Source organism: Bactrocera dorsalis, chromosome 3 (assembly GCF_023373825.1).
Source record: "Bactrocera dorsalis isolate Fly_Bdor chromosome 3, ASM2337382v1, whole genome shotgun sequence".
Classification (NCBI taxonomy): Eukaryota; Metazoa; Arthropoda; class Insecta; order Diptera; family Tephritidae; genus Bactrocera; species Bactrocera dorsalis.
In genome coordinates, this window is record NC_064305.1 from 14468713 (window position 1) to 14490983 (window position 22271).

The 22271-nt window shown below is 34.3% G+C and overlaps 1 protein-coding gene across 1 annotated transcript in view; it reads left to right on the plus strand.

Annotated features, from left to right (window-relative positions):
• The window catches only part of LOC105222673 (DNA fragmentation factor subunit alpha), a 96568-nt gene that overhangs the window by 45133 nt on the left and 29164 nt on the right, over positions 1-22271 (plus strand). Inside the window, exon 2 of the mRNA XM_011200091.4 lies at positions 15077-15295. Within this exon, the coding sequence (XP_011198393.1) occupies positions 15077-15295 (219 nt within the window). The remainder of the gene's footprint in view (positions 1-15076; positions 15296-22271) is intronic.

Sequence of the window (22271 nt, forward strand, 5' to 3'; positions counted from 1 at the left end):
CTGTATGCGAACATTTTTTATCTGCCGGAATTACAGTGGCATGCAACACAACTGAAAATAAAATTAAACAAAGTCGGAGCGGGAGGTAGAGAGCTGCTAGAGGCAGTAGTCCAGGATATTATATACTATATATACTATATACATATATAGCATATAGACTTTTAACGACTAAATACGGACAAAATTGGTTTGCAGATAAGTGCTGCGAATGGCATTTGTTAAGGATTTGTGTGAGCTGAGGTGGGAATCGCACTGATTTTATTTACGAGTATGTGCTATACTTATGTATTGTGTTGTGGATGTGTTTTTTATGCAAAGTTGCTTTAAAGATTAACAAATTTAAGCCTATTTAAGGTATATAAATGCTTGTGTAAATTCTGAAAACGAAAAAATAGTGTATTACGTTGGGGCTTATACGGTATGGAAAACTCTTTTATCTACGACTTCGAAGTTATAACTGTCAACTGTGACGTGAGATCCAGCTCGCGAGTGCGACAACTGTTTGTTTGATTGCTGAAGATATTTCGTCTTTCCCTCTTTCGCTACCAGACCCATTTGCTTCGCCTCTTCGTTCAGTTTGAAAAGAGCAGAACTAACGGAGTAGATGCTGAGGCATTGATATCGATGACATCGGCGAACGCCAGCAGTTCTACACACTTGTAGAAGATTGTACCTTCAGATCTGCAGCTTGAATTATTTTCTCCAGCAGTAGATTGAGGAAGTCCCATAATATAGAGTAGCCTTGTCTGAAACTGCGTTTAGTATCGAACGGCTCGGAGAGGTCCCTTCCGATCCTGACGGAGCTTTTCGTATATGTGGCTCAATGTTAGTTTACACAGCCATATTCGTTTTGCGGAGATACCAAATTCAGTCATAGTGGTATAGGTATATCATAGCGGTATATTCCTTTTTGAGCTGTCAAGGGCGGCTTTAAAATCGACGAAGAGGTGGTGAGTGTCGATCTTCCTTTCACCGGTCTCTTCCAAAGATTTAGCGCATGTTGAAATTCTGGCCGATTGTAGATTTTCCAAGTCTGAAGCCATACTGATAAGGGCCAATCAGTTTGTTGAAGATGAGCTTCAGTCTTTCACACATTACGGTCAATTGAATCTTGTATGTGATGTCAAGGAGGGTAGTTGACGCAGATTGTGGGGTCTCCTTTTTTGTGGATTGGTCAGATCATACTTAAATGCCAATCGTCGGGCTTGCTTTCGGCCTACCATATTGTACAGAGAAGCTTATGCATGCTCCTTATCAGTTCTTCGCCGCCATATTTTAATAGCTCGGCCGACAATTCATCGGCCATGTCCGCTTTGTTGTTCTTAAGATTGCGATCGCGTCGTCATGGATAAGCTATGGAATGTCTGCTCTATTGTCATTGTTTGGAGGGTCGGGTTAACCATCTCCTGGTAATATACTTTCACTACCATTCAGCAGGCAGGGAAAATGTTCCCTTCATAATGTCAGTATACTTTGGGCATCAGTCACTGGATAACCTTTGGAGGTTCTACGAAAGTATGCTCCGGTCTTGAAAACTTCCTTTAGACGCCGCTTCGTAGAATTTTCGAGCATCACCCCTGTCGGCCAGCTTTTAAAGATCTTTCTACTCACGCACTTCCGCCTCTATATTTTTTCTTTCCAAATGCGTCTCGCTTCTCTCTTCAACTCGCGGTATTTATCCTATCTCGCACGTGTTGTGGTCGGTTGTAACGTTGCGAGGTGGGGAGTCTGCTTTCTTTTCACTGCGACACGGCACTCCTCATAGTACCAGCTGTTCTTTTGCCCTTTCCGTAAACTATTGGATTCATTTGCAGTTGTTCATAAGATTTTAAATGCCGTCCCACAATTCCCTTATATCAAGTTGCTTTATGAGTGCACTCAAAGAGCAGGAGTGCAAGTCGAGTAGTAAACCGTTTAACTATCGGTTGTGATTGTAGTTTTTCGACGTCGAAGCATCCTTGTGTTTGATGACATGCGTTCTTTACTTCACAGGAGCGTATCTTGGCTGCAACAAGATATTGGTCCGAGCCGATGTTAGGACTTCGGTTCTTCCATCTATCACAACATGATCGATCTGGTTGGTGACAGCCAGGTGGTTTGATGAGTTTTCCTATGCTGCAATGTAGTGCGAGTACTACAGATAACCACATTTCGGGTCTCAACCTATTTGAGGATGTTTCATCATGGAGCCTGAATTTACCGACCGTTGTGCCAAAGATACCTTCTTTGTCCACCTTGGCGTTAAAGTCTTCGAGCACGATTTTGAGATCGTGGCGGAGGCAGCTCTCATGGATTCGCTCTAAGCATTCATAGAAGACATCTTGGGTCACATCGTCCTTCTCTTCAGTCGAGGCATGGACGCAAATCAGCGATATGTTGAAGAACTTCGCTTTGATGCGGATTGTGGTTAGTCGTTCGTTCACCGGGGTGAATGCCAGGTCTCAACGACGGAGTCTCTCTCCCATCATGAATCCAATACCGAATTTGGGCTCCTTTATATGGCTATTATCGTAAATGCCACAAGGATCAACTCGTCTCAGTCATAGTCCAGTGCATCTCACTTCTTGTTACGGTGGCGGTGATGTCAGCCTGTCGGTTTCTCATTCGAGGCTGTTTTCTTCCTTTCTTTGGGGGTGTTTTTTTACGTGGCGGATCCCAAACCCAGCGCACAACCCTATGTAGGGGATATTTCGCCTTCTTACTTTAGCTCAACTTCAAACGGATGTTCTTAGGCTACCCAGAGGATACTTGGTCTAAGACCGGCAGTCGTAAACTGCTTGAGTCATATGTATGTATAAGAGAATCGTAGAATCGTAGGGTGTGTGTTAGATTACAAAAAATAACAGTCTCAATAAGTTTTAAATAATTTCTGATTAGATTTTTGTTTTTAGAAACATATTCATTGGCCTACCTTATGAGGTTAACTCAAGCTTTCTCTGTAGGTTTCCAATGTGGATCCAGAATTTTAAACGCTAGTCCCTAACAAAGTCAAACTCCATATTATGAATGACTTACTTTTTTTTCTAGCCTTATAATGCTAAATACGCGCTTAGCATACTTTAAGCCTTAAATAAAAATCGAAAATCTAAACTTGTTATGCTATTTCTATACTTTTTCCGCTGCGAAAAAGTTTCCGACGAAAATAATATTTCAAGATTTCTACAATTGTGACACTTCACGTAAGTATATTGCCATGTTTATTTGTCATGATTATTTGCTGCTCTCGTATGCCCTCTAACTCCGCTTGCTGTGTGCGCTCACTGCGACTTGGAGCACATTTCCCAATTCAAGTGCTGCAAAATAACTTCCACTGTGTCAGGCGAAGTGCGGGGAAGTGAGGCAATCATATAATTTCTTACATTTATTTTCAGCAAACTAGCATGCATAATTCTCATATGTTGATACAATACTTATTTACAATGCCAATAGAAAAGTTTCACTTTCCCAAGTTGCCATGTGTTTTACGGTAATGCGTTGAAAGCCAAGTGTCAGCGAAAAAAAACGGAAATCTTGCGAATAACAAAAATATGAAAAAATAGCAAAATGCTAAAAATAATCTTGAGTAGCTAGAAAGTTTATGGGTGAGTGTGCGTCACATAACGATAGTTGTCTAAGCATACACGTAAGTGTTGTCGTTGTTTTCCTTCCCTTGGCTGGCTTGAATAACTTATGACAGTTGTGTGAGTTGGTGAAGTGAAGTCATAAAATTGTGATATTATTCGAAGTTGCAGTCAATAATGTCGGTGATCATCTGCTACTTTCTGCAAAGACTGTAGCTGGAGGTGTTTTATTAATGCTTGGATTCCCCAAAGTGCTTGAGCTCGCTGCAGTTCAGCGCTTGGTGACTGAATTATTTTTGAGAGCTCAAGTTTAACTATACTTGGCTACAATATTTGTTAAGGTATTGATTTGATTGTATTGCAGCAGCGTTTAGTTGTTTTGCATAAATTGGAGAGAGCTAGTTTTCAGTCAAATAAATATAACACAAAGCATTTTTAACATAAAAATATTTACTCATAATGGAAATTCAGGAGAAAATATTTTTAGATTTGTGATAAACATGTTTTTCATGCATTTTTTCGCTTAGAGTCTATGGCACAGAAGTTTATTGCGCATTATTCGAAGCTTTATGCAATTGTACTAAGAAACTGGGTTATACAAAAAAATAATAAAAATATATCTACATATATGTATATTGAAACATAAATATGTTTATTATATATAGATATTACACAATGTGCTTGCCACAAAGTTTGTAACACCCAGAAGATAATGTGTGGGACGTGTCCGTTTGCCCAAAGCCCTAAGCCCTTAATTTTTGAGTTATCGTGCTGAAATTTCGCACACGGTCTTCTTTCCTTAGGGAGCTGTTCATTTGCCGGAGCAGCTGATATCGGACTACTATTACATATAGCTGTCATTTAAACTGAACGTTCAGAATCAAGTGCTTGTATGGAAAACTTTTTTATTTGACGAGTTAACTTCAGGGTATTCGGCATGGGTTCTTGTATGATAGAGTGATAATATCTTATATGAAATGGTTTAGATCGGATTACTATAACGTATAGCTGTCATACAAACTGAAGGTTCGGAATCAAGAATTTGTAAGGAAAACTTTTTTTATTTGAAAAGATATCTTTACGGAATTCGGCATGGAATATTTTCCAAGATAGCTGTGGAATTTCTGAAAAATGTTTTTAGATCCGCTATAACTTTTGCTGAATATGTCGTTTGCAATATTGTTGGAAATATTTTTGGAACATCATAGGAAACATAGCTCGGAATATTGTTGGAACATCGTTGGAAATACCATTGAAATATCACTTGACATATTGTTGAAAACATGGTTGGAAATATTGTTGAAACATAGCTCGGAATATTGTTGGAACATCATTAGAAATTTCGTTGGAAATATTGTTGAAACATCATTGAAAACATCGTTGAAAACATCGTTGGAAATATTGTTGAAACATAACTCGAAATATTGTTGGAACATCATTGGAAATATCGCTAGAAACATTGTTGGAAATATCATTGAAATATCACTTGAAATATTGTTGGAAACATCGTTGGAAACATCATTGGAAACATCGTTGGAAATATTGTTGAAAATATTGTTGAAACATAGCTCGGAATATTGTTGGAACATCGTTGGAAATAAAGTTGGAAACATCGTTGGAAATATTGTTGAAACGTAGCTCGGAATATTGTTGGAACATCGTTGAAAATAACGTTGGAAACATCGTTGGAAATATCATTGAAATATCACTTGAAATATTGTTGGAAACATCTTTGGAAATATTGTTGAAACATAGCTCGGGATATTGTTGGAACATCATTGAAAATAATGTTGGAAATAATGTTGAAACATAGCTCGGAATATTGTTGAAACATCGTTGAAAATAATGTTGGAAACATCATTGGAAATATTGTTGAAACATAGCTCGAAATATTGTTGGAACATCATTGGAAATATCGCTGCAAATATTGTTGAAACATAGCTCGGAATATTGTTGTAACATCGTTGAAAATAACGTTGGAAATATCATTGAAATATCATTTGAAATATTGTTGGAAACATCGTTGGAAATATTGTTGAAACATAGCTCGGGATATTGTTGGAACATCATTGAAAATAATGTTGGAAATAATGTTGAAACTTCATTGGAAATATTGTTGAAACATAGCTCGGAATATTGTTGGAACATCATTGGAAATATCGCTGGAAATATTGTTGAAACATATCTCGGGATATTGTTGGAACATCGTTGAAAATAACGTTGGAAACATCGTTGGAAATATCATTGAAATATCACTTGAAATATTGTTGGAAACATCGTTGGAAATATTGTTGAAACATAGCTCGGGATATTGTTGGAACATCATTGAAAATAATGTTGGAAATAATGTTGAAACTTCATTGGAAATATTGTTGAAACATAGCTCGGAATATTGTTGGAACATCGTTGAAAATAACGTTGGAAACATCGTTGGAAATATCATTGAAATATCACTTGAAATATTGTTGGAAACATCTTTGGAAATATTGTTGAAACATAGCTCGAGATATTGTTGGAACATCATTGAAAATAATGTTGGAAATATTGTTGAAACATAGCTCGGAATATTGTCGAAACATCGTTGGAAATAACGTTGAAAACATCGTTGAAAATATCATTGAAATATCACTGGAAATATTGTTGGAAACATCATTGGAAACATTGTTGGAAATATTGTTGGAAATAATGTTGAAACTTCGTTGGAAATTTTGTTGGAATATCCTTGGAAATAATGTTGGGAACATCGTTGGAAACATCGTTGAAATATCACTTGAAATATTGTTGGAAACATCGTTGGAAATATTGTTGAAACATAGCTCGAAATATTGTTGGAACATCATTGGAAACTTCGTTGGAAATATTGTTGAAAAATAACTTGAAATAATGTTGGAAACATCATTGGAAATATCGTTGGAAATAATATTGAAACATAGCTCGGGATACTGTTGGAACATCATTGAAAATAATGTTGGAAATAATGTTGGGAACATCGTTGGAAATATCACTTGAAATATTGTTGGAAACATCGTTGGAAATATTGTTAAAACAAAGCTCGGAATATTGTTGGTACATCGTTGAAAATAACCTTGGAACTTCGCTGGAAATATTTTTGGAACATCGTTGGAAGCATATATTTTGAGTATAAATGCTGTTTCCTAGAACATGAGGTTTCTTAACCGAGTGAACCATTTATATATAGAGAGCTAAAATCCTTGATATTTTACTTTAAATAACGAAGGGCTTCTGAAATTCTTTTCAGTAAAGAATTAGCTTGCTGTAAACACTGCTTTCTTGAAAACCACTTTCAGAGAGATAATGTTCCAAAGAAAATATATATTTTTTTAAGGCGTGTATAGGTTTTTGATTGGTATATAACTTTCTTAACCGCCAATTTCACTGTTAGATCTCTAAACGTATTAATATTTAGCACGCCAAGGAAGACTTAAGACAAATGATTTTGAAATGCATACTACATGACTTAAATTATATTTGAAAATAATTGCTTGCATTCACAAAACATCAACGAAATAATGGAAACAGTGAACACTTGCCTGCTGGATGCATCTGCGCTCCAGCCTTTCCTTTGCAGTAGACAAGTTTGAGTATAGAATTGCGAATAGCATATATGTAAATCTATCATTAACAGCAATTTCTGTCTTAAATTTAAATTAGTTATCAGAAATAATAAACAACAGTCTTGACATTCGTTGAAAAAAATAATTTTCTATTTATTTAGCTCATTCTCTTCCAAGAAGACTGCTTACATGCGCCCACACTTGCTTACGACAACTCGCATCACTCATACCACACGTACGCCTGCGTTTATGGCTTTGCCCAGACTGTTGTACATTTTGCTTTTCTTTGTTATGCACACATATAAATACATATATATATATGTGTGTTATATCTACTTACAATTATATAAAGAACACAAAATTATCATTATGCTGCCTGTTAACGGTACAACTAACCGTATCAATAAAATATTTAAGGAGACCAAAGCAATTAATTAAATGATTGCGTAAATAATGAGGGGAATGATAATGAACTGTCAGCGGTAATTTTCCATTGAATCAAAGCTACAAATAGAATGTTAGCATAATAAAATTGTTGTTCGTTATGCTGTCAAGTAGTGGGCCGAATGGTGAATGGCAAATTATTGCTAAGTGAAGTGTGTGTGGGTGTATGGGTGGGTCTGTGCGTCTACACGTGCCACATGTTGGTTATTGTTATTGCATATGCTAATAAACAGATTTGTATGTATGTATTTTTGGGAGATATTAGTGCTCGCTGTTTTGATTCAAATATTGATTGATGTTGTTGTTGTTGTAATAATTTGCATTTACTTAGCAACACGTTATTTTTATTTGACAAGGAATAATAATGCCTTAACATAGCTTTCAGTGCGAGGGACTTAAAAAGCTTTAAGAAGTTTGAAAGAATTGTTTTATTGTTACCTAATTCATACATAAAATTATAAAAAACATATTTTTTTGGATAACTAATAAAACATATGATATTATATTAATATTATTTTATATTAATATTAACAATTCAAATCAGTTCAGTAAAGTTCATTTTAAGAATGGTAAAAAAATTTATTCAAACAATAATTATATATGTATTTGTAAAAATATAAAATAAAAATCAAATAAATATAAATATTAATTAATAAAAAAATTGTATATTTCAAAAACTTAAATTTTTTATTCGAAATGCTTTTTTTTATTGAATAAAATATAAACTAAAATATGAAATATCATCGAAATGTTTTAAAATCAAATTCAAATTTTTTTTCTGATTTAAAAAATAAGTTTCATAAAAACAGTATTCATTTTAAAAATCTCAAATGAAAATTGAATTAAATATCGACTTAATTTAATAAAAAACAACTTATAATTCAAAAACTTAATTTTCTTTTAAAACGAAATGTTTTTATTGCATAAACTAAAATATATTATAATTCTGTAAAAAAGTTTTTTCAATATTAATTCATATGTATTTAATTAAATTTACATTTTTTTCTTATTAAAATGAAAAATTAAAAAAAAATAAAATTAATTATTATTAAAATTTTCAAGATTCTAAAACCAAAAAATAAATTTAAATTTATTAATAAAAAGTTCCTATAAATTAAAAACTTTTCTAATTAAAATAAATAAAAAATTAAAAAAATTTAAATTTCAAAAAAAACTATTAATGTTTAACAAAAAAAATTTAAAATTTTTTAATTTTTTTTTACGCAATTCGTATAATTAAAAAAATTGTTCCAATTAAATAATAAAGAATTCCTATAATTTAAAAACTTTTCTAATTAAAAGAAAAAAATTCAAAAAAAAACAATTATTAAAATTATACTTCGTATAATTTAAAAATTTTTCTAATTAAAATAAAAAATTTCGAAAAAAAAATTTCGGTGATTTTCAACATCAAAAAAAAAATAATTAAAACTTCGTATAATTACATTATTAAACTTTCATAATTAAAGTAAATATAATATAAAAAAAAATTTAAAATTATAAAAAAAAAAAATTAAAAAAATTTAAAACTAAAAAAATTTAAAATTTTTAAAAATTAAAATTTTTTAATAAAGATTACGCATAATTTTAAAACTTTCTAATTTTAATTATTTTAATTTCTAAAAAATTTAGTGATTTTAAAAATTCCAAAAAAAAAAATAATTAAAACTTTTTAATAAAGAATTCGTATAACTTCAAACTTTTTATTAAAATATAATATTAAAAAAATTTTAACGATTTTCGAAATTTCAAAAAAAAAATAATTAAAATTTATTAATAAAAAATTCGTATAATTTAAAAACTTTTCCCTTTTAATTCGATAGATTTAATACTAATTAAAATTATATTTGTTCCAACTAAATTTTACTTTTTTCAGTACTCAAAGGCATAAATATGATGATAGACATGGTATAACTGTGTTAATGTAGATATAAATATACAAATATTCAAAACTTAAAAACTTAAAAAAAAAATTGAAACATAGCACACGTGCGTCTACTAATCATACAGCTCAACTTACATTTCATTTCCAATTCTCACATAACTAAAAGTTATGCAATAACAACTTTTTCCAAGAATTTCAACTAAAGCACTGCTGCCCTCCCGGCGCCCATGTACATAACCGTAGCTGTTCTCGGAAAATATGTGTCTGCTGGTTATTTACTTTTTATGTTATTTCTCATTTCCATTTGGCAAATACCTGCTCCTTATCATAAAAACCAAGCATAAATATTTTTATAAGCCATTGCCTTTGGGAATACACTTACCTTTTATGCCATTTCAATTACTCATACGCCTGGTTGAACAGCAGGTTTCGTGTCTTGTGTTTTGTCTGTAAATATTCGTTTGCCGTAATGAGACTCACACTTTCGGAAATCGGTAACTTTTATATGTATGTGTGTTTAGGGCTTTAATGTGAGAAGACATAAAATGTTTTTGTTGCTGTGTTTTACTGAAAGAGAGATAAAATCAGTTAGATTAAAATGAGTATGTTGAGAAACGTGCTCTTATATGTTTAACCTTTCATTATTTGAATGAGTAAAAATCTTAACTGCATTGCTTTTTAAGTACTTTTCGGGCGTTAAATAAAAACAAAAACAATTTCAAAAATTTGTTTGGGGAGTTGAAGAGATCTTAACTATGCGAGTATACAAGCTTTGGAGTGCCAATACACTTCTTGAGTTTGCATTACTTTTTTGTAATCGTAATCTGTAATTTGTAATTTGTAATTTGTAATTTGTAATTTGTAATTTGTAATTTGTAATTTGTAATTTGTAATTTGTAATTTGTAATTTGTAATTTGTAATTTGCAATTTGTAATTTGTAATTTGTAATTTGTAATTTGTAATTTGTAATTTGTAATTTGTAATTTGTAATTTGTAACTTGTAATTGGTAATTTGTAATAGGTAATTGGTAATTGGTAATTTGTAATTTGTAATTTGTAATTTGTAATTTGTAATTTGTAATTTGTAATTTGTAATTTGTAATTTGTAATTTGTAATTTGTAATTTGTAATTTGTAATTTGTAATTTGCAATTTGTAATTTGTAATTTGTAATTTGTAATTTGTAATTTGTAATTTGTAATTTGTAATTTGTAATTTGTAATTTGTAATTTGTAATTTGTAATTTGTAATTTGTAATTTGTAATTTGTAATTTGTAATTTGTAATTTGTAATTTGTAATTTGTAATTTGCAATTTGTAATTTGTAATTTGTAATTTGTAATTTGTAATTTGTAATTTGTAATTTGTAATTTGCAATTTGTAATTTGTAATTTGTAATTTGTAATTTGTAATTTGTAATTTGTAATTTGTAATTTGTAATTTGTAATTTGTAATTTGTAATTTGTAATTTGTAATTTGTAATTTGTAATGTGTAATTTGGAATTCATAATTTTTAATTTGGAATTTCGAATTTGTAATTTGTAATTCGTAATTAGAAATTTTGTAATGATTACTCTAATTCAAAAAACTTTTGGAAACTAAAGTCAGTGGCTAGGTTTAATCTATTCCACTGAACTCTGTATTTTCCTTCATTATAAAGAGATTACTATATGATTACTCGGTAATGATTACCTAAATCAGTTTTTCACTGATTGACAATCCATTGTAAAGTAAAATAAAAATAAAAGGGGTTTCCATGTGCCATTGCAGGTCAATCTTTGTAATTTTGACCATTACAAATACAATGACAAGTCTACGTATAATTACCATGATTACCACAACAGCCGCTTACGCTTGATGTTCCGTACGTCAATTCGTCTGTCTAATATTGAGTGCGTAATAAATTGTTATTATGTGCTCTAATGGACTTTGTTATCTCTTTTCGACCTTGTAAGCCTTGTTTGCGAAGAACACAGACAGCAGTGAAATGTAATTACAGCCAACTAATACTCGTATTGGCATTGTATTGCAGCTTGTGGTAGCCGAAAGCGAGCGAATATGCCATACATGCGAATTTGAAACAGCGATTGTTTTGTTTGTTGTACGGCGTTGTCGAGTGTTGCCATAAGCGACGCACCATTGACATTTGTGGCAAGAGTGTAACTGTTAAAGTAATTATGAATTTTTCGTTGATAATTTTTGGCGTGTATGTGTGTATTTGTTTGTTGTTTTTTTTTTCTCTTTGCTTGTTTGTTGTGACTATGCTATCTTCGCTAGCGCAGAAATGACTTTAGTGTGAGTCCGCCGCGTCATCGGGAGGAATATTGCTTCCGTTGGTGCCACACGGTCTCTTGCGTGCAACATGTGTAGGTCGTGTGGTTAGTTTGCAATACTATTGGCTTACAGTGCGCGGCAATGAGACTATTTAAATGCACATACGTAAGCAGCAAGCAATCGTGTTTAGGTTGAGTTAATTTAAGAGAAGGACGGATTTTTTTTAGAAACAAATTAAAGCTTTGTGACGTGAAAAGAAAATAGTGCTGGGAAATGAATGCAGAAATTTGTAATTGTAGTAGTATACAGTAAAAAATGTCAACTTTCTTTGCACTGAAGCTATAATATCCTTTAGTTTCTATACAAAAGTTTGATTTTGTTCGATCAGTTTGTATGGTAACTATATGCTATAGTAACCCGATCTTATCAATTTGCTCGGAGATTATACCGTTATCTTTTACAATAACTCGTGCCAAATTTCGTGGAGATATCTCGTCAAATAAAAAAGTTTTCCATACAAGGCCTTGATTATGAGCGAGCGGTTTGTATGGCAGCTATATGCTATAGGTATCCGATCGGTATAATTTTTTGCGAAGATTATAGGGTTGCCATCGGGTATAATGTGTTTCAAATTTCGTGAACTTATCACGTCAAATAAAAAAGGTTTTCATATAAGACATTGGTTTTGAACGGTCAGTTTGTATGACAGCTATATGCTATAGTCAACCGATCTGAATAATTTCTGTGCAAAATATAGAGTTTCTTTCGACTATCATCTGTGCCAAATTTCGTGAAGATATCTCGTCAAATAAAAAAGTTTTCCATACAAGCACTTGATTCCGATTATGCAGTTTGTATGGCAGCTCTATGTTATAGTGGTTCGTTATCAGCGTTTTCGACAAATGTGAAGCTGCTAAGGGAGAAAAGAACGTTTGCAAAATCTCAGATCGATATCTCAAAAACTGAAGCTCAGCTGTCATCTTATACGTCCTCCCACATTTCCTTTCGGTTGCCACAAACCTTTTGGAACTCTTAATTTAACCTGTTAAGGATACTAAAATATACCTAAAAGCTGCGCTTAATTTGACTCCCTAGGTTTGTAATTACATAACTTCGTACCAACAAGAGTTCTATATACCCTTTTGTCTTAACGTAATTTCGCTTTTAATTCCCGCTCGCCTTCCTTTTTTATAGCCATCCACTTGCCATATTGCAAATTAGTGCTCTGATTTCCGGCCCTGCTTTATCTTGAATTTCGTTTCGCATTTCCGTTTTTCATTTCCGTATAAATCAAGCTTTATTTACTTGTGCTGCTGCATACTTTTGGGCGCATACACGCCGGATTTATGCATTGCACACATTATTTTCTCATGCCAATGCTACATACATATTTGTAAAATTATGTCTTTGTGTAAGTATGCCCTTTTGATCCAACTTCAAGCTATAAATTTCCCAACGCTACCGCTACAGCGAATGACTCTTATTGGCAGTTTGATTAATTGTTATGCCGCAAGCATTTCGCGCCGACGAGGTGGCAAAGCGGCAGTTCAATAAATGGCATAACTTAAATTACGTTGCATACTTTTAGGCCCAAGGCGTATTAAAGGGCGGGATGTGCACATACATATGGTTATTTGTGTGGCTCATTAACGACGGCAAATTAGTTAAAAGTCTGTCGATGCTGTGATTTTTGGTTGGACTTAATGAGCTTTCGTTTAGTATCTGAAGAAGTATCTTAAATTTGGGTGAAGTTCCGGGCGCTTTAGAAATTTTCTATTATACATATATGGTTATAAAGAGGAAGTCTGCTGTTTGGCAAATCAAGAATACTTGCCTAAAGCGATGTCTGTGCCGTGAAAACACGATCTTAGCACACAAAAGCTTAATATAAGCAGAAAGCATCGATAGATGGCGCTGAATTCAATTATTACTTTTGAGGATGTAAAAAGTACTTCAAATTAGAGTGAAATTTATGACGGTTCCAAAGATGTATTGCCTTTGTAAGATAACGTTTGGTTTGACATAAAAGCTCTGCGGCTTAGAAACAGAAAATCACGCGAAATTGCCTAACGCAGTGTGTGTTCCCTAATAGTTCGCCTTGATCAATCAAAAGCTCCACGAAAGCTCCGATAGGTGGTGCTATTATCAACTGATCGAGTTTTACAGTTCAGTCCCCATTTTAAGCTTCGGTATCCAAAAAGCGACGATAGATGGTTCTGTCCTCTTTTTGAGGCTCAAATCTGTTTTTGGCAGTCAAGCCTGACTTTTTAAAGGTCAAATATGTCTTTTTTGAAATCTGTCTTCTGAAGATTCCGTAAACTTGAAATGCAGATCAAGTTTTAGTTGACCTCACTCACAAAAAGCGTAGCTGATTCCGTAATAGTATGTTTTGAGGAAGTACTTAAAAGCTCCACAGCAGCACCGATAGGTGGCGCTCTTGTCAACTGATCGATTTTTACAGTTCAGTCTTCATTTTGTGCTTAAGTTTCTCAAAAGCATCGATAGATGTCTCTGTCGGCTTTTTGAGAGTCAAATCTATCATATTGAGGTTCAAATCTGTTTGTTTGAGTGTCAAATATGTCTTTTTTACGATCTCGTCAAATTGAATCTCAGTTTCAGTTATAGTTCGCGTTGTTGAAATCGGATTTATATTTCTGTTTTTAGGCTCAATATGTAGACGAAATCATTCACTTCATCACTGTGGAATGTAAACATTTTAAAAGCTTTATGGGTCGTAAAAAGTTTTGAGCAGAAATTTTTAATTCGAGCGGCGCCGATTCTTTAGGTCTAAAAAAGAAAAGGCCTTATGTATTTTTGGAAGTCGTTTCTGCAGTAAATTAAAAGAAGCTTTTATAACAACCGAGTGAATTAAAGCTTTTGTGAACTCTCTCAAATTTTAACGACATTTTCTGCTGCCTCAGGCCCACTTTTATGCCGCCTAATACTAATTCCAACAGCTGGGCATTCTCTTAGACAGCTCAGTAAATCAAACAAAAGAAATGCATGCTCTAGTTACTGATTCAATTTAAATTTGCTTGCTTGGCAAAACCGTAAGTGAGACGGAGATTAGTTGAAAGCGGAGCAGTACAAAAAATGAGCGCAAAAACCCGTTGAGTGCGGCACTGAGCATACAAGTGAAGTGCTTTTCGAATGGCACGAAGTTGCTGTTAGGTTTTGGCTATGCAAAAGTATATAGAGACAGATTTTTCGAGTTACATATTATATATAGAATATATAGAAAATAGTCAACTGTAGCTACATAAAATTTACTTAAAGCACTAAAAAAATTTTTACAAATTTCAAACTGTTATTATTTAACTCTCTTATGCTCTCTTACAGATCAAGGATGTGACGCGCAATATCAAAAAAGCCGTCGTGGCTGGCACACTCGAAGAATTGCGCACGAAGGTAGCCGAAAAATTCGATCATGCCGGCGATCAGCCGCCAACCATACACTTGGATTCCGATGGCACGGAAATCGATGATGAGGAGTATTTCCGCACGCTGGACGAGAACACAGAATTGATTGCAGTATTTCCGGGCGAACATTGGATTGATGTAAGTTTGGAGCGAAAGTTCGATATTAGCATGACTTTTGGAAAAAGATAAACATTATTCTGTTTCAAAATAATTTTTTATTATTTTTTTTAATTTAATATTAATTTTTTAATATTTATTTTAAAATTAATCAAATTTTTTTATATTTAATAATATGTTTTGTAAAATTATAAATATTTATTTTTAATTTTTTAATATTTATTTTAAATTTAATACCGTTAAATCTTTTGTTAAATAATAATTTGTTATATGTAAGCATAAATTGTATGGGAAATTTGTTTTTATTTTGAATGTTACGAATTAATTTAAAATTTTAATAGAAATATAAAATTATAAAATAGTAAAAATTTTGAATTTTATTTTCGTATGAAATTTTTTTTTGTTATAATATTGGCAAAATTTTTACCAAAATATCTAAAGAGTTTATAACAGTTAGAAGGCCGAAAAAGCGAATTTTCTACATTTTTTTCTGATATTATTGATCCAAAGTTTTCTACACATATTATGCGATCATATAGCTGTATTTTAAGACTTAGTTTTGGGAAAAATATTTGTATGGAAAGGAAGTACAGCTGATCTCCGGGAGCTACTCTCAAAAATTGTTTTCCTTGAACTGATCAAAGATTTCTTTAATGTTATGTTAAAACCAGTAATTAGTCGAAGGAATCAGACGAATATTTTGACAAAATGACGGTTTCTCAAAAAAAAAAAAATTATTTTGACCAAAATTTTGCTCTTAAATTATCGGTGAGAAAAAATCTTGGATTAATTACTAAAAAATTATCATTCTCTGGAATTTTTATTTTAAGCGCTTACGGTTTGTTTTTGCCTGCTAAAAATGGCCCATACCTAGGCAATGCAAGCATAAAAGAGATACGAAAAATATTTCTGCAAAAGCAGCAGAAAGTGGAAACTGAAATTTAACATGCAGAAATCAGACCCAAAAATGATGTGACTGGCGTTATCCATATTATAATCTTTTCGTAGAGTCAAATTAATTCAGAAACTACTTTTTGTCTTTCGCACAGCCAGCTAATCCATTAACGATCAGCTGGTACTTGCTTATGTGCTTAATTTCCATCTCTTCTAATGATTAAAATTCATCAATTGATCACTACTTTAACAATGCACACAAACAGCTTGGACAACAACCCGCAGACTTTAGCACAGCCAAATTTATAGTGTAGACAACAACCCGCTGAGTTGCATTTTAGTTTCAACACAATATCCATTCGATTAAGAATTAATGTTTACTACATATACGAGTAATATGATTTTTTTTTGTATGGTAAATCGATTCATACTGTTTTAATCGAGGAAAGGTCTGCTAATTGCTCAATGTAGTGATTTTAGTGCGAAAAGGTTGACCCACAAATTTGTAACAAATTAGTATCCATGATATTGCTATAATCTCCAAATATATGGTTCTGATCGGAGCACTATAGCATCGTTTTTGTATTTTTGTATTGTATTGTATTTGTATTTTAACTACTCAGAAAGTAATGCTTGAATGTGAGGCACTACTCGCCTACTCGAGCTAACTCTCTCATAGATCCATTATGTAACTGTGTGCCTAAAGGTAGGCAACGATTTTTGTTGCTTAAAAGCCATTAAATTATTACTAGGTTTTTACTTTAGTATAAATCAGCAAAACAATGAAAAAATTGAAATAAAAAATTTTCAAATGTCAGCGCTAACTTAATTTTCTAATTATAAAGGGTGAACCAGTTCGAGGTTCCTTACTTTTTTTTAGCAAAAAATAAAGAAATTTCAAATTTAATGGAGGATATTTATCATCATTCGAAAGAACATTTTTTCACATTTATTTTTTGAAGATTATCTCTATCAAACATTGGCCGCGGCTACGTCTCATATGGTCTATCCGTGGAGTCCAATTCGCGATGACTCGTTCGAGCATTTCGACTGGTAACTGGCGTATGACAAGCGTGCTGTATTGCTCCAAGGCTTAAATTGAAGCGGGATTGATCGCATCGACTTTAGACTTTACACATCCCAACAGGAAAAAGTTTTACAGTGTGACATAATATGATCTTGATGACCAATCGACCGGCCCAAAACGGGAAATTATCTGCCGAAGTGTTCTTTCAATAAATCTATTGATTGATTGAGAGTGGCGCCGTCTTTTAGAGACCCAATGTCGTCGAGATCACGAGCTTCAATTTTAGGCATCAAATAGTCGGTTATTATGGCGCGATAACGGTCGCCATTGACGGTAACGTTCTCGCAGTCATAATTTTTGAAGAAATATGAACCGATAATTCCACAGGCTCACAAAAGAAAACAAATGGTTGTTTTTCTACACGAGTTTCATAAGCTGTCACATGAAACTTTTCCGTTTGCTCTTCGTCTCGAATCGGGAATTTTGCTTGTTTAAATCCGCCTTGAGCCAGAAATGGGCACCATTGCTAAACAAAAGTTTCCATAATGAAGTGACAAGCAACACTGACGTGATCTATCAATAAAAGCTGGTTAAAAAAAGTAACTCAACTAGCATCACCCGTTATATGGAAAATTGCCGCCTACCGTTCAACCTCTGTCTTACCGAAGCGCACGTGCTTTTTGGCATTTTTATCGTTAGTGTACTTTTAATCTGCGAATTTGCAGCAAACTTTTACCTTGCACGCCAATATTCATTTAGACTGACAGTTTCAGACAGACAAAGTTGTTGCACGCTGCACTTTTTACCTCGGCGTACAGTGAAAAGCTTCACTTGTACCAAATATTCCTACCTACTACCCGCATACCTTCCGTTGTGTTGCCCATATCGATTGGCGCCACCTTCTCCTCGTGCTCATTTCCTTGGATATACTTGCTGCTGTTTGTTTTTAAGTACCAACTCACAATTTTCCTGCCACTTGCACACATTTTTAAGTACTTTCAGGCAAAAAAAAAAGTTTACATTGTTCGAAAATATCATAGGAAATAAGCAGCTGCAGAACTTACTAACACTAGTCGCTTTATTTTGCATACTTAAAGGCGCTAGAACGTTTGTCTGCCGCTTTGCACTTGTTTTCATTCGCATGCAATGGCCATAAACTTTGCTCACTCATGCTAAACTTGTAGCTCTCGTTTCTATCAATTCTCATTGTTCTTCTTCCACAATAGAATACACTAGTCGCCCGTGCAATTTATACTACTTCCTTGTCTTTTATTATATAGTTTCTCCAACTGTTTTATTTCTTTATTTATATGTATTTGTATTGGTGCTTTGTTCGTGCTGTTGTGCTGCCACTTATCGTTTCGATCTGAAATTTCATTTTAATTTGCCAAAGCACTTAATGGTATCATTTGCAGTTGTCTTCTGTGCAACTTTTACCTTTCATTTTGTTTGAAAGTTCCGGCTTTGCTGTTGCCCGCATGCCGCATGCCGTCAAGTTGTCGTAGTAATTTTTATGTGCGCCGACCTCCGCTACTGGCTGTTGGACGTACCAACTTTATTGATTTATTCATTCGAGTTTCGTAGACACGACAGACTATGTGCGACAGGCGAAGGTGATTCGATTATTTGTAGAAACAAAGGCTGCATAAAAGCTATAATACCCTTCTCAGGTGCACTTTGTTTTTAGTATGTAAGGATATCCTCTTCTTTTTATTTGCGTAGACACTGTTTACTCGGTGGCCACTGCAGTAAATGACACAAGGACCTATTCATCTCATTCCTTGTTCCATCCATCGCATATCTTGGATGGCAGTGATGTCAGCCTTTATCCTAATGAGGACATCAAACAGTTAGACAGCGGCACCTTGCCAATTAAGGAACCGGACACTCCAGGTGCATGCCCTAAAATCGTATTTCTTAATGCGTTTGCAGTGGTCGTCATCAAAAGGAGGGTTCCACTTCCGAGGCAGTTTTTTTTATCTTTACTGGGGGCGTTTTCACGTGGCGGTTCCCAAACCCAGCGCACAACGCTTAGGAGAGATGGTTCGCTTTCGCACTTTACCTCTCCTTTAAACAGATGTTCTTTGGCTACCCAGAGGATACTTGGTCTAAGACGGGTAGTTGTGAGCTGCTTAACCCATATGCAAAATAATCGCGTCTGACCACTTCCAAGTGAACGGCGATCAAAGAACTTTCCTCTCTTGGTTGAAATTCTACACATGGCTCGATCTTCGAAGGGGTAAGGGTATACAAAGATCTTTATCAGTCAGTTTGCTATATCCTATAGAGAGCCCGTATCGTTCCGACAAATGAGCAGCTGCTTGGGACGAACATATTTTGTTTTCGCTCTGTTTCAGGTACACGAAAATTGTTTGACGACTATTATTTCGATTTGTGTTTTGTATTGAGTGTTGTTGGTCTGTTTCTCGCTCTTTTATAAGGTTTAGGTTTAGGTTAAGAGATCGATCCCAACACCCTCCATCACACAAGATATTTAGCTTTACCGGTTGAATCACTATTGCACAGTGGCCAGGAAGAACCCTGCGGCAAGGCGAAATGCAGGAAGTTCAGTAGATCTCTTGCGCTCTACTCTAGGCCAAAATGATCAGCTGCTACTAAGCGCAAGCGAGCCTCATAGGTCCAGTTCTTGAACGCAAGCCACCTCAATGGAGATTCAGCTCGGTCCCTGTCTGATGTGACCGGGGTAGGGCTGCCCATTCCAGCGTACCTATCGGCTTTGCAGTTGCCTGGAACTCCGCTTTGACCAGGTTTCTAAACCAGTCCCGTGATGAAGAAGCTGGATGCTTTTTCTAGTGAGAACAGACATTGCTTGATCAGTTTTAAGTGCACAGTTAGCAAGCTCAGCGCTAGTATTGCCGCTCTGCTGTCGGAGTACCCACTCTGACGAGCTCTCATCGGCTTTGCAGTTGCCAGAGATTCCGTTATAATCAGGCACCCAAATGAGTCTGGTAATAAAATAGCTTAAAGCTTTTTATAGTGAGGACAGACACTCTTTGACTAGCTTTAAAGGCAAAGTTTGCGCTAGTACTGCCGTTCTACTATCGGAGTGAATGTTCACCTTCCTAAAATAGGCTGCCCTACATAACAGTACGTCTACCGCCACTTCTGCCAAATAAACACTACACTGCTGCGGAAGTCTAAAACTAAGATCGACGAAGTGCTCTATACAAAAAACTTCCTTTCAACCTTCCCTTCTAGCTTGGACCTCTCCACGAATAAGCTCACTTCGCCTCTTCCCTAGTGGCTCCTCCTCAACCACATATCCCTCACCGGCATGTAAGCAGAGAAAATGCCACCATTAGTCGCCTCGCAGTGATCCAAGTTTTCAGGAATGATTTCTGGTTTTCCTTGTTCGGATTTTTTCACAAACTATCAGCCTAAATGTAGGCAACAAAGCTCTATAAAAGTTATCTCTAAACCGCCATAGTACCTTAAAAAGAACTCGTTGCCCAAAAGTAGGCATTTCTTTGTAACTTTTACCAGGAAAAGTCCACTTTTTCCGTCGCTAGTAATCTCTTGTGGTGTTTCTATTACATAGCATATTTTTAGGTGCAATTTCATGCGGTTCTGTTGACTAGCTTGCAACTGCTGGCAGTCGGTGTATTTCGGAGTTTATTTACATTGTTGTTGATCTTCTTTTTGCTTTGGTGAAATTTAATTTGCATGTTTTCTTGTTTTTGGTTTTTGTAAATTGTTTTTTGCCAAACCAAAACTAAAAGCAAAAACAAATATTGCCACCGTATTAAATTTGAACTCATTGTTTGCTGTGCTATTCATTGCTATGCTGCAAGTAATTTTGTCAGCTTTGAAATTTCGGCTGCCATGACATTCATTGTCTCATAAACGCATGTAAAACATATAGATATATATTTGTATGTGTGAGTATATATCTGCGTATCTGTGCACGTGTATATATCTGTTTGTATGTGAGTAGTGTTTTCCTTTACACGCATGAATATGAAATATTTATCAACAAGTCTGGTTGCATATAATTGCCATGTATTGTTTGCCCAAATGTGTCAATGAATTTTTTATTGAGTTCAATATTGTGTAAATGCGGTTGCTTGTTATGCAATTTTATACCAGTGACCAGTGGCTGCAACATAAGGGCGATATCAACTTTAATATACATACGTATATTTGTTTGATTCTACTTTCTCGTGCTTTCGCCAAATGCAAATGTTACTCACTTTCAGTTAAAATTCTCTTGCTTTTTCCACAATCATGCATTCATTTTAGTTTGCATTTCTCAATAATTTTTATTTGATTTACTGGAATTTCTAATGCCTTCTCCATGCACTTTCAATATCCACTCGGCGCATCAACATTTCGTATTCACTACTTTCAAAGTTTTTTATACAGGGTGGGGGAACTTTGTAGGTAGTTAGGTCAAATAACAAAAAAAAAGTCGAGGGAGGAGTTCCAGGGAATAATTGCTTTAGAAACTCAAAACTCAAAACTTATTTTCTCAATTTACACTCAATTTGCAGTCTGCTTGCAGCTACTGCTAGCCATCTGCTTTTGAATGATCCAAAGCGACCGAGAACCCTTTGATAAATAGCAAATATCTCGAAAAGTATTTATCGGATATACCTAAACTTTTCTGGAAATATTCTTAAGTTATTGTTCTTTAAGAAAATGTAAAAGAAATCGAAATCGATTTTTGTTTGCCACATAAAAGTTTGTGTACCCTGTATTTCGATTATTCAATATGCGTTCGCAGCTCAGCAGCTGACTTTCAATTGTCATTCTAAACTTTTGAAATCTCTAGAAAATTCTTGCGAATTTGAGGTTTCATTTTGGTGTGTCATTTTCTATGAATTGCATTCTCATTTCTAAGTTGTAGTCTTTTTAATAGCAGAAGAAAGCATTAACGAGCCGGAGTGCGGGATCTTAGTCCGCTAAACATAACCTAGTCCCAACTCATGTCTCTCCCACGTGACTACTGGACAAAGTATTACTTCATGTGAAAGAAGAAAACATTTTAGTCTCTTCTATTGTCCAGACAGGCTTAAGTCAGTCTCTAATGTTGTAAATGTCTGAATGTTATCATAA